The 13,538-nt window shown below is 36.0% G+C and overlaps 1 protein-coding gene across 1 annotated transcript in view; it reads left to right on the top strand.

The window, feature by feature from the left end:
* Positions 1-13,272, top strand: part of CLVS2 (clavesin 2) — a gene marked incomplete at its 3' end in the record, with an annotated part of 64,419 nt that extends 51,147 nt beyond the window's left edge. Inside the window, exons 5-6 of the mRNA XM_084256119.1 lie at positions 4,082-4,302; positions 13,185-13,272. Of these exons, the coding sequence (XP_084112245.1) occupies positions 4,082-4,302; positions 13,185-13,272 (309 nt within the window). The remainder of the gene's footprint in view (positions 1-4,081; positions 4,303-13,184) is intronic.
* Positions 13,273-13,538: the final 266 nt, after the last annotated feature.

Raw genomic sequence — 13,538 nt, 5'->3', positions numbered from 1 at the left:
TGTGACAATGAGGATATTCAGAATGCTACAAAATAGGAATTTTTCTGAGAATAAGATAATTTATAAGAAGTATTTATCACAGTGCAAGCATGGCAAATACTGAACACATTTATAATTATTATCAATAATATACATTGAAATACATTTAATGCACATAATTTTATTTTATACTCCCAGTGCTCTGAAAAATAGACTTAGTATTTCAAAGCTGAGGAAATTAAGTCCTAGGATAAAAAAGTAACTTGCTTACTCATTTACACAGCTGTAATGCTGTAGAGCTAATATATGAATCCAAATATTCTAACTCCATATTTAGAGATATTTTTACCACTTTGCTGTGACCGATTTTCAAATGATTAGTTTCACATTAAAATATACTTACTTCTATATTTATATAGAAGATGATTGTCAATGTTTCTCGACAAATGAAAAGGCATGTCAGGTATTTCAGTGCCATAGAAGCCTGGTTGTGTGAAAGTCATTGTTAAGTGTGTGTTTGTATCAGCCATTAGTGAAGAGAGGGTTTTCTATATATGAATTTGTTGCAAATGTTCCAGTAGTTTAGGAAGAAGAATTAAGTTAAAAGGTATAATTTCTATATTAGGAGTTTTTTCTACTACCCAGAATCAAATTAATTTACATTTAAGCTTACAGAAAAGTGACTTAAAGAGCCTGTGTTATTGTCATATATAAAAAGAAATACCCATTCATTCTTTATCCCTGTAAAATCCTTGAAAGTTGCTAAGTCATGAGAGCAACATCATGTTATGTCAATCAGGTGAACTTTGCAAATCATGTAAGGATGGGACTGGTTGCCAGTGGAACCAACAATATGGTGGCAAGGTTGAAATTCCTAGTCCCATCCCATCTACAGGGAGGAGAGAGGGTTGGAGATTGAGTTCAGTCTCTGCTGCTAATTATCTAATCAATCATTCCTATATAATAAAACCTACATAAAACCCCAGAAGAGATGGTTAGGAGAGCTTCTGGGTTTGTGAACATGGGAAATTAGGGAGAATGCCTCACCTCAAAAAGTCATGGAAGTTCCATGCTGCCCTTTTCCTACACCTTGCCCTTTGCATCTTTACTATCGGGCTATCGCTGAATTATATCTTGTTCAAATGCTGTAAATCAGTTGTCTGAACACTGGTAAAAGTTAAGGAGTAGCTATGAATCTCCTTTGCAAACAAGAAATACCTGGTAATTCATTTTCTTAAATTAAATCTCATTTTGAGTCCTTAGTGGCAACTGGAATGTCAACTTTAGTTGTTTTGGGAAGCCCTTCTTATAATTTCCCCACTATCTGCAACCTTTCTTGTAGAACCAAACTTCCACTTCTCCATGGCCCCTCTTGACATCCTTATTTTCCAGATTGAAAATAGGGATGGCCTGATTTTGTGAATCCGGTTTTGGTCTTGTTAAATTTGAAGTGTCCATTGACCAATTGGTGGGGGTGTGAAGTAGAAAGTAGAAATACCAGTAGGGAGTTCAAAGGTGAGATCAGAATTCAAGGCATACATTTTCTGTGAATGGGCAATATTTGAAGACACAAAACTGTACAAGATCACCAAGGACTGGGTATAGAGAAGAAAGTAAATGTCAGTACTGAAGCATGTAGCACTCTGACATCGAGACGTTGGAGAGATGAGGAATAGTCAGAAAAATAGATTTTTAAAAAAATCTATCAATATAGAAAAAACTAAAGAGATCCTGGGAGAAAATATTTCAATGAGGAGAGTCATATACTATATCCAATGTGTTTAGAGTTCAAGAAAAATAAAGATGATAAATTGGACATGCACTCAGTGGTGAAAAGAATCTTGCTAAGAGCTAATTTCATGCTATGGTGCAAGGCAAAACCTATTTGGATTGGATTCAGGAAAAATAGGATGAGTGTATTTGGACATAGAATATAAATAATTTGTTTAATGAGTTTTACAGTAAAGGAAGGAGAGCAATAAGATATTAATTGGAGGTAGCAGTGGGACCAAGAGTTTTTATGTTTCTGTATAGAGGTGGGGAAAGAGTAAAGTTGACATGATTGTTCTCTGAAGGGAAAGACCCAGCACACAGAGAGGAAATTTGATGTGAAAGGTAAGAAAGAATTGCTTGGACAATATAACTGAGTAGGAATGAGAAGAGAAAGACTAGTGCATTGCAAGAGAGGTTAGCCTTTGTAGAACTAATCTTTCCATTGTACTAGCAATGGAAAAGCAGATGGACACAGATGCTGGTGGGTGGATCTCATCTGGTTACCTTATTTTTTCAGTAAAATAGGAAGCAAGCCCAAACCTGAGAGTGATGTTGAGGGAGGAGGTAACAAAATGTTAGTGAAGAGAAGTAGTATGTTAAAATTACATTTACTTCTTTAAGGATTTATTACTATAACTCTTTCAAGACAAAAGAAGTTTTTTATATGAAAAAAGTACCCAATATGTGAAGATTGTTTGTAAAATAAAGGTCACAGGAGCTAGAGCTTAAACTTTCCCATGAAAAATCTTAGAGCATATGTGTGTGTGTGTTTGTGCGTGTGTGTATGTGTACACACATGTGCATGTACACTTGCCTTCCTGGGCTATTGTACTCTGCAAATAGGAGAGGGAAATTGCAAATCCCAGTGAATATGAGGGAAGGTGACATCCATCTCCTCTCTAGACTCTGTGTCTTACATTCTAGGAAGCCTGTGCTTTACCTGTTTTGGCCAGTGACCTCGTCTTCTCTGCTTTTACTCTTCCTTAATTTGTTGAAATTATTTGTTCATTGGTGATTCCCATTTCTCTCATTTTGCTTGATGTTGTATACTTTCTTTATTTTCCTATATTCACCTCAGTATTTTCTGAAAATACACAAAGCAAAGATGAGTGTGATAACCTGTTCATTCTTAACCTAATTATGAAATTATTTTAGGTCACTTATAAACTGTAATCCCTAAATAAATATTAGGTAAGTTTATATGAGATAACTAAACTTCATCAGAAAAGTGTGACCTTGAGTTTTGAGATTGAAATGAAAGAAGAAAGAGATGGTAATTTATGGAAAAACAAATCAAATATATACCATTAATAATTCCTTTATTTAATTTTTTTAATTTTGAAAAATATTTATTTTTATGTAAGAACTGGGGTACAGGTCAGAGGCATGGGAGGGTGAAAGGATTCACCAGAGACAGAGTGGGGAGCAGAACAGGCAGACGGACTGAAAGCACTGCTAAGGGGAGCAGTGGGCGAGACAGGAGAGGTCTACTGCGCCATGTGGCAATCTCCCTGGCTAGCCGGAATTGAATCCACGCTGCAGAGGCTGCAGACAGCTTCACAGTGCTGCACTCAACCCACTGTGCCACTGGGGAGGCCCAATAATTCCCTAGTTTTTAAAAAGCTATGTAGATAATATTAATATTAATATATATACAACTTTTTATTTTCAACGCATTATTCCATTTTATATTGAATGATAATCATAGGCAACCATGTAAATTTCTAGTACAGAAAGAAGATGCTGGCAACATTATAAAACATAAGTTATTTAGGACATGATCCTTCATCTAACCTGTCATTATGATGATGCTAATCTACTTTTATTGTTATCACACACTCTGCATTGTGAAATAGGAACTTAGTGATATGGTATTCTTATTTTTGTTGATGATAAAGAAAAGCTATATTGTGACATATTTTGGCCTTAATAACTTGGATGGTTCTGTAGATGATGAATCCCTTATGAGAAGGATCTGCTTTGACAGCATTCACCATACACATCATCAGCTTAAAAACTAACACCAGGATTATGTTTACGTCATCATTCACATCATGACCCCAATTATAAAATAGGAAACCAATAATTCTCTCCAGCCTAGTAGCTTTGCAACCTTCTAGAAAATACTCAAAATCCTTGAGCCTCAAGATTTCATACAAAATACTAGGATAGACATACTTACCTGTTTCACAGAGTGGATGAAGGACTTAAATGTTTTAACAGACCTGAAAATCTCTTGCTTTTTGCTCTTCCTATCCTCTTCCCTCCCCTAAGGATGGTATTTATACTTTTCCCAGTGTTTTCTCTGTCTGTTTTCTTGCATCTGTAGATATTTTTGCATGGAAATAATCTGAACAGCCTACACCAACTAATTCATCCTGAGATCCTGCCCTCTGAATTTGGGGGAATGCTACCCCCTTATGACATGGGAACATGGGCCAGAACATTGCTAGACCACGAATATGATGATGACAGTGAATACAACGTGGACTCCTACAGCATGCCTGTGAAGGAAGTAGAAAAGGAACTGTCCCCCAAGTCCATGAAGAGGTATGTTGGAGCTGCTTGGGAAGTGGATTGAAGTCAGAGTGGGGGCACCCTAAGACTTCACACTTATATTTTTTCTGAAATAGATATTTGGAGGAATTTTTTTTAAATAATAAATTTTATTTTTATATTCCCCATACAATTGCAACCCCCCTTTCTGATCCCAATCCCTCCCCTCCCACCCCCCACCCCCCAAAAGTGTCTCTGTTTCATAGTTTTTTGTTGATTCTGATTTTCACTTTCTTATAGTTATTCATTTTCCTGGTCCCTTATTTAAGTTTTCTAGATTCCTGCTATGAGTGAGACCATTTCCGGTATTTTTCTTTTTCTTTTTGTCTTATTTCGCTGAGCGTGATCCCTTCCAGCGCCATCCATGTTGCTGCAAATTGCATGTGCTTATCTTTTTTGAATGCTGAGTAATATTCCATGGTATATATGTACCACATCTTCTTGATCCAGTCATCTATTTTTGGGCATTTGGGCTGTTTCCAAAGCTTAGCTATTGTAAACAGTGCTGCTATAAACATAGGGGTGCAGGTGTTCTTTGGAATTGATGTTTCTGTGTCCTTTGGGTAGATACCTAGGAGTGGAATTGCTGGATCATATGGAAGCTCTATGTTTAGTAGGTCCAGAAATCTCCACACAGCTCTCCACAGTGGTTGGACCAGTTTGCACTCCCACCAACAGTGCAGAAGAGTTCCTTTTTCTCCACACCCTCGCCAACATTTGTTGTTGCTAGTTTTTTTAATATGTGCCATTCTCACTGGTGTAAGATGGTATCTCATGGTAGTTTTGATTTGCATTTCCCTGATTACAAGTGATGTTGAACATTTTTTCATATGCCTGTTGGCCATTTGCATTTCCTCTTCAGAGAAGTTTCTTTTTAGCTCTTCTGCCCATTTTTTAACTGGATTATTTTCTTTGTTGTTGTTGAGTCTCATCAGCTCTTTGCAGATTTTTGTGATCAGTCCTTTGTCATTAGTGTTGGGTGCAAAAATGTTCTCCCAGTTGGTGGGGTTTCTCTTTGTTTTTGTTATTGTCTCTTTTGCTGTACAGAAGCTCTTTAATTTGATGTAGTCCCAGCTGTTTATCTTTGCCTTCACTATCATTGCTTTGGGTGATGTGTCTGTAAAGATGTCTTTGATGTGCAAATCACGTAGTTTTCGCCTATATTTCCTTCTATATATTTTATGGTTTCAGGTCTTATGTCTAGTTCTTTAATCCATTTTGAGTTGATTTTTGTGTATGGTGTGAGGTAGTGGTCAAGCTTCATTCTTTTGCACATAGCGACCCAGTTTTCCCAGCACCATTTATTGAACAAACTTTCTTTGCTCCAATGCATAGTCTTTGCTCCTTTGTCAAAGATTAGTTGACCATAAATCTGTGGGTTTATTTCTGGATTTTCTATTCAATTCCATTGGTCTGTATGTCTGTTCTTGTTCCAATACCATGCAGTTTTGATTATTATGGCTTTGTAGTATAGTTTGAAGTCTGGGAGTGTGATGCCTCCATTCCCTTCTTTTTTTTTTTCAGGAGAGCTTTGGCTATTTGGGGTTTTTGGTGATTCCATATGAATTTCATCAATAATTGTTCTATTTCTTTGAAGAATGACATTGAAATTTTGATTGGAATAACATTGAATCTGTATATTGCTTTTGGTAGGATGGCCATTTTAATAATGTTTATTCTTCCAATCCATGAGCAGGGGATGTCTTTCCATTTCTTTGTGTCCTCTTCTATTTCTTTTAACAGTGTTTTATAGTTTTCTTTGTATAGGTCCTTTACCACTTTTGTTAGATTTATTCCCAAATATTTGATTTTTTTGTTTCAATAATAAAAGGGATGTTTTTTTTTTTATTTCTTCTTCTTCAGATTTATTGTTTGTGTATAGGAAGGCTACTGATTTTTGCGTGTTGATTTTGTATCCTGCCACTTTACTGATCTGATTGATTAGTTGAATTAGTTTTTCTGTGGAGTTTTTGGGGTTCTCTATGTATATTATCATATCATCTGCAAATAGTGATAGTTTGACTTCTTCTTTTCCTATTTGGATTCCTTGGATGTCTTTCTCTTGTCTTATTGCTCTGGCTAGGACTTCCAGTATTATATTGAAAAGCAGTGGTGAGAGTGGACATCCTTGTCTTGTTCCAGATCTTAATGGAATTGCTTTCAGCTTTTCACCATTGAGAATGATACTGGCTGCTGGCTTGTCATAGATGGTCTTTATGATGTTGAGGTATGTTCCTTGTATCCCAAGAATTTCAAGGGCTTTTATCATGAATGGTGTTGCACTTTGTCAAAAGCTTTCTCAGCATTTATTGATATTATCATATGGTTTTTATATTTCTTTGTTGATGTGTTGGATAACGTTGATTGATTTTCGGATGTTAAACCATCCTTGTGTCCCTGGAATGAATCCTACTTGGTCGTGGTGAATTATCTTATGGATACATTGTTGGATTCTGACAGCTAAAATTTTATTGAGGATTTTTGCATCAGTGTTCATTAGGGAGATTGGCCTGTAGTTTTCCTTTTTTGTGTTGTCCTTGGTCGGTTTTGGTATTAGTGTAATGTTGGCTTCATAGAACGTGTTTGGTATTGTCCCTTCCTTCTCAATTTTTTGGAAGAGTTTGTGAAGGATAGGCACTAATTCGTCTCTGAATGTTTGGTAGAATTCATTTGTAAATCCATCAGGTCCTGGGCTTTTGTTTTGGGGGAGGTTTTTGATTACCATTTCAATTTCGCTAATTGTAATTGGTCTGTTTAGGTGTTCTATTTCTTCTTGATATTTGGAGGAATTTTAAAGCTTTACTTGTCCCCTGATTTCAATGTCTAGGAATTGTGAATCAAAGAGAATCATTTTAAGAAACCCCAACTCAGATTTTATTTCTACTTCACAAATAGACGAACAGGACCGCTAGAAGCCACCAAATCCAGTGATTTTGTAAACTGTATATTAAAGGCTCTGGTAGCATGTCTGAAGTCAAGAAGGTAGGGTGAGAACAGCACCATGTCCATTGTGACCAAAACAACTCTATCCAAACAGCAATTTATTGGATTTTTATATAAGTTTTCTTTCAAAGAAAGATCCATGGCAAGTATATACACGAACACATGTTCATATTCTTCAAACACTATATTACAAGCTTCAGTTCACTTTTGAGTATCTCTGCCAAATTTCAGTTTAAACGTCTTGCCAGTCCAAAGACAAGACGTTCTTATTTCCCTATAGCTTTGATTTTTAAAATCCTCATTGTACAGTTAGAAACTGATTCCCTGCTTTGACTCTCATGGTATTTTATGACTGTTTTCTTTCAATCAATGTATATCTATTGAATGCATGCTCTGTAATAGACACTTTTCTAGGTGTTTCAGATTCAATGTGGATAAACATGCTTTTAACCCTAGTCCGGTGGTGATGGAGGGCAGTGGGAGTTGCTAGACATGCACAATTGGATAAATGGTTGAGTCTGAATTCTGTAGCAAATCAAAAAATACTCTCCAGCCCAGTGCTCATTTGGAGAAACAGATAAGCCACAGCTCCTGCAAGTGTTTCCTAATCTATGACTAGCACAAGGAAGACTCAAAGCATCTTAGATGAAATACCAAACACTCTCTTGCATCCTTCTCTGAAAGGACTTTATTGTCCTCTGTCATTGATCTGACTCCTATAGTGACACTTCTGTGCTTTGAGCCTGGCCTCTTTATTCTGCTGTTGCCGTTGCTATTTTTCTTTGTGTGTGTGATGTCTTCCTCTTCCCTAGCTGCTCCTTGTCTTAGAACAGGGCATCTTACCTTGAGTTCTAGGCATTCCTAATCAAAGGGGCTCATGGATGGATTTTCAAAGCATCCTGCTAGTGCTAGAAGCTGCTTCTAATATTGGGTGTATGAATGTATATACATTTTTTAATTTTCTAAGACAAAAATGGTTAAAAGTTATTTGCCTAAGAAGAATAACTCCCATTTAGCAAAAATCATAATCTTGATTGCAATAGTTGTTACCATCTATCCTTTACTACGTCCTATCATGAGTTAAACCTTACTCCCTATTTCAATGCTGAATTCCCAAAGTCACATAATCTATGTGTTGTGAAATAGGGTACCAGTCTGTGAGGTAAAGAGTCTTTGATGCATTTGACATAAACCTTATCTGTGACAGCAGAACACAGATTGCCCTCACTCTGGTGCTGAGCTATATAAGGATTGGAGACGGCTGTCATAGATGCTCGCTAGTCTTCTCTTTCGCCAGTTAAAAGAGCTTCAGTCACTGAAGCTGTCACATGTCCTTCAGCGACTCCTAGACATGCTCATTAGTGTGTTAGTGTGGTCCTCTCCTCTGAGCACATTTGTCTGCATGCCTTTTACCACCTTAGCCACACCCAGCACCTGCACTCCCCAACATCCTAACTGCTCTCTTTGACTCTAGTCTTATCCCACTCTTGTACCCCCCTTATTATCTACATGGCAATGCAAAATATCTCTTCAAAAAGATAAATCAGATTATTTCACTTCTCTGCCTTACCTTGGTTTAATTCTGTTGATTAAACAAAGAGTAAAATCAATTTTGTATCATGACTGATACTATAGAAGCCGAGCCTGCCTACCTCTTTCCCTTAAATGTATTTAACTTTATTTCCTTCTTAAATTTTAGACACATCACTCTTAATTCTCCTTCAGCCTCTTCAGCTTGTTTCTATCTAAGAAACTTTATGCATGTCACTGCTTCCTGAAATGTTCTTTTCCTGCACCTTCAAATGACCCCAATCAAAAGTCACCACCACAAGAGGCTTTTCAGGTTTTTCTCAATCACCAGGTCTAAATCAGCCTTACATCCTCCTCATTCTAGTCAGGCCTCATCAATCACTTCCTTTACTTTCTTTGTAGCACTTCTCTGTCTGTCAAATGTCTGATTTTATTTAATTTTATATCTCTCTTCCCAAATGCAAGCTTCGGGGGACTTGAGTGGTTTTGTCTTCCCTGCTCACCTCCGAATCCCCTCTGCCCGGAGTAGGGTTTGGTACACAGAGGGTATCAGTTGGATGAGTGAAGGAGTGTCCCAGGAGTGTCCATTTTTGAACAGGTGATATCTGAGACCTTCATTACTTGCATTTAGCTTCCAGAAATTTGTCCACAAGAAACCTTGCTGGCTCCCTTTGGTTGCTATTGCCATGATCACTATTACTGTCGTTTGGCAGACAAGGCACATTGTGGAATAACTGAACTCCCTAAAACTAGCAAGTCTCTTTATTTATAGATCCATCTACCCTCGTAATGCTCTACTACTGAGTTTAGATTTTTCCTGCAAGCACAATATTTTAATCAGCACCATCTTGTTAGATTTGGCCTAGTCTATCTACCTTTTGAAGTCTTTTTGGATCCTGAGTTTCTTCTCCAATTAATTAGGTCATTTTGTTTCCTGCAGAGCTGACTTGCAGCAAATTGACCTGTCAACCCCAAGTTTGTTGCTTCAGACATGAACTTATTATAATTTCAGACATCTCCTCTTTGGTGTGCGTTTGTATCATATGAACCTTTTGTGGTTCTATTTGAAAACCTCTGAAGAATGAGACTAAGAAATCCGTTTCACTTGACTCATCTCTGTGCCAGAGAATGGCAGTTTCACATCAGGGATAGTAGAAAAATTTCCCTCACTTGCAGCTTGACCCCCTCCTCTATTTTGTTTCCTTTTTTAGTTTAATATCAATCATAGATTGACAGGGAAAAAATTGTTCATCAAAGAGCTCTGGATAATTCTTTGGTTGAATTTAACTCAATGTGCAGGATGAAGACTGTCTCCCTGTATAAATTAGTGGAAGGATAACAGAGTCATGTACAGAGATCCAAAGTTCACTAGTTTGTATCTTCCACCTTCTACCCTCCCCCCCAAATTCAGGGTAGTGTCTGACACCTAACAGTTGTAGTGAGTGACAATATTAAATTTATTATGGTAATGTGAGTTTCTGATTTTATTGAATAATATTAAACATCTGTTGTTGCTACATGCCAAACCCTATCTAATGCTTTGCATATAATGACTCCTTTGCTTCTCTAAACAACTAATAAGGTAGTACTATCTCCATCTTACTGATGAGGAGACCAGATACAGAGAAGGTAAGACCCTTTCACATGTCACACAGCTACAAAGTAGCAATGCTAATATGGGAGCATAGACAACAGTATTCTGTAAGTCATCTCCTTACTGTCACCATTTACTATCTGCCAGATTTTGTGCTGGAATTTATTGTATTCGATCCTCACACATCTGTGTGATGTAGGTGTTATTTTCCTCATTTTACAGACAAGGAACAAATCATAAGAAGTTTAAATAGCCTTCTCATGATCACAGTACTTATAAATAGCAAAACTAGAATTGAAATATATATATTTTTGTCCAAAATCTAGATTCTTAAAAGAACACTATGGTGTAGCTTAATATTGTGGATATTTAATAAATTAATTAATACTTGATAACTAAATTGAAATTATTTGTTTTCATGAACTATAAAACCTACGCATTATAAAGACAGTGTGGAGACTGCTGAGATGTATTTTGAGTTATTGATAGATTCCCCCAATGGCAGCTGAAACAGACTGATTCATGTACAGCTATGATCCTGCACAAATAAATCAATTGTTTTGTGTAAGGGGGAAAAATCTTTACCTAAATAACAGCACTCTTGAAGGAAGTAAATACCAAAAGAATAAGAAAATCTTAACCAGAACTTGTTTCTGCTTGGTTTGTTTGATTAAATAATTGTGCTACATATTGAGCCAGCATTCATCATCCAACAATTCTGATTATCTATAGTACATGATAAAAGCCAGCTAGAAACTTAATTTCAGATTGAATAGTACCCTGAAATTTAACATATCTCATTAAAGTTGCCATATCTTTTGCTATATCTTTTAATAATTTTTAGAATTAAATAACATGAGATTTTAAAAGATTTTTGTGTGATTATTTTAATAAAATATTGTGATATATTTATATTGTGTACCTTGTGATGTCTGAAGAGTTTTGCTTTGTACTTAGTAAATACTATTAGGATATACCTCAACATTTATGTAATAGATTTATGGATATTTTTTCATACATTCTCTGTGAAGGATTGTTTTCTCCATTATCTTCATTTTAAATGTTTAATACCAAACATCTTTCAATATTGGAAGTATAATAGGATAGAAGCTAAGACATTGAGATCCTACTGTGTTCTGTGATACATATCGTGTGATACATATCGTGATACATATGCAAAGAGACAAACTGACAAAGTCCCTGCTTAAGGAATTTATATTCCAGTTGTCAAGTTAACACTTTAGTGTAAGACTTTAAATGAATCTGTCTGTCTTAGCAAGAATTCATTTTGAAAAACTAATTTTCTTAGTTGAGTCTTTCCTAAAACCAATGATAATGTTTTAATTACTAAGTAATTTGTGCAATTTTCAACTTTGTTAAATGTGTTTTCTTCATGTACTTTTTCCTAAGATAATTATTTACTATTGCATTTAATGTAATGTAAAATCTTTCTTCTCTTTCTCTCTCCCCTTTCTTTCCCTCCCCTCCCTCGTTTTCTCTTCTGTCTCTTCCTTATCCTCTTTCTCCTTTTCTTTATTCCCCCCCCCTCTGTCTCTCTCTCTCTCTCTCTGTCTCTCTCTCTCTCTCTCTCTCACACACACACACACACACACCCACACACTCACACTCAACTTAGTCTCCTTCCAGATGTAGGTGTCTAATACCTATTGTGATAAAATCGTGAAAATGACATAGGAATTGAAACCTTACTATTCTTTTTTTTTTTGAAACCTTCCTATTCTAATGCCCCTTTTTATTACCTTTTCAGAAAAAATTACATTTATTTAAATAAAGGAGTCAATCTATCAGTTAATCCTGTAATTATTTTTGCTTGATAATTAGTTGCTGTTCTTTTTCATTGCATATGCAGTTGTATTTTAGCTTATAGTCTCTTTTTGAAAGTTAATGAGGTCTGCTAAGAGGCATATTGCCACAGCATTAGCCAATTGGCTGGAATACAGCAGCAGGGGAAAAATTCATTACTGAGGAGAATTTTAAAAGGGCAGCTGCTTCTTTAATGCCATAGCTATTAAGATGGCAGCTTCCTTCTATAACAGTAGCATGTTTCATTGACGTTCTTTCTTCCCAGTTTTATGTTGTTTCCTAATGATGAATTGAGATATAATTCCCACCTGATATCAAAGGCATATGTAAGCAGTTTTCAAATTATTTGCTTTCCTAATCATAAACAGAACTAGGGTGCTGCTTAAAGAAGATGGATTTTTCCTTATTTAAAGTTATAAATCATTTTACAAAACTTTGAAGACTAAGATTGATTGTATTCATATGTTCTAGTGGGAAATATAACAAAACTCACATTCAAATGTTGACTTCCTGTGATCATTAAAAATAAAAATAGTGGTTAAAATTCACATTCATATTGAATCTGTTTCCTAGAGCCCTTCGGGACAGTTATCAAGGCTCCTGTCATTTCTATTTCATTTCTTGTAACAATATTTCACTATATTATTTTACATTTGGAGGTATTCTGTTGGAATACATAGGTCCTATACTAGAAATTCTCAATCTCAAAGAAAAGAATTTTGTTTGATGGTGAAGAGAACTTGAGCTTATTATCGCCTATTTAGAATCCTTTGCTGCTCATTATTCTATTTAAAGGCCAGAGGGGATTGTCTCCTCACTCTGATGCAAAACACCACATAAATGTTTTCTCTAATGTGCAGCATTTTCAGTTCATAAATTCCTTGATGAAGATAATCCACATCCATGAGAGAAGTAATAGTGGAGAAAAGATAGAGAATGTGATTATTTGGTCATAACTCACTGACATTGGCTTTATCATTTCCAGATCTCAATCAGTAGTGGATCCTACGGTACTAAAACGCATGGATAAAAATGAGGAAGAAAACATGCAACCTTTGCTCTCTCTGGACTGATCACTTCTCCCCATGGATTAGAAATGGAAGGTACTTGTGTTCAGCAACAGGGACAGCACTGTGGAGGAATTACCAGCTGGGTATTTACTTAATCATGTTAATGTAGCATAGTATATAATAAGGCATCAGGCTTTCCGATTAGCCTGAACCATGGGTGCCCTGCTCTGGGTTAACAAAAAAAGTCAATAATTTATTCTGTAAGTGCCAAGTTCTTTGTAAATACAGTATAATCTTCATGTCAACTTTGTAAATTTTGGTAGTAACTT

The sequence above is a fragment of the Talpa europaea genome (assembly GCF_964194135.1).
Source record: "Talpa europaea genome assembly, chromosome: 2".
NCBI classification, from domain to species: domain Eukaryota; kingdom Metazoa; phylum Chordata; class Mammalia; order Eulipotyphla; family Talpidae; genus Talpa; species Talpa europaea.
The sequence above is the reverse complement of the archived record's forward strand: the minus strand, read 5'-3'. Positions and strand labels throughout refer to the sequence as shown.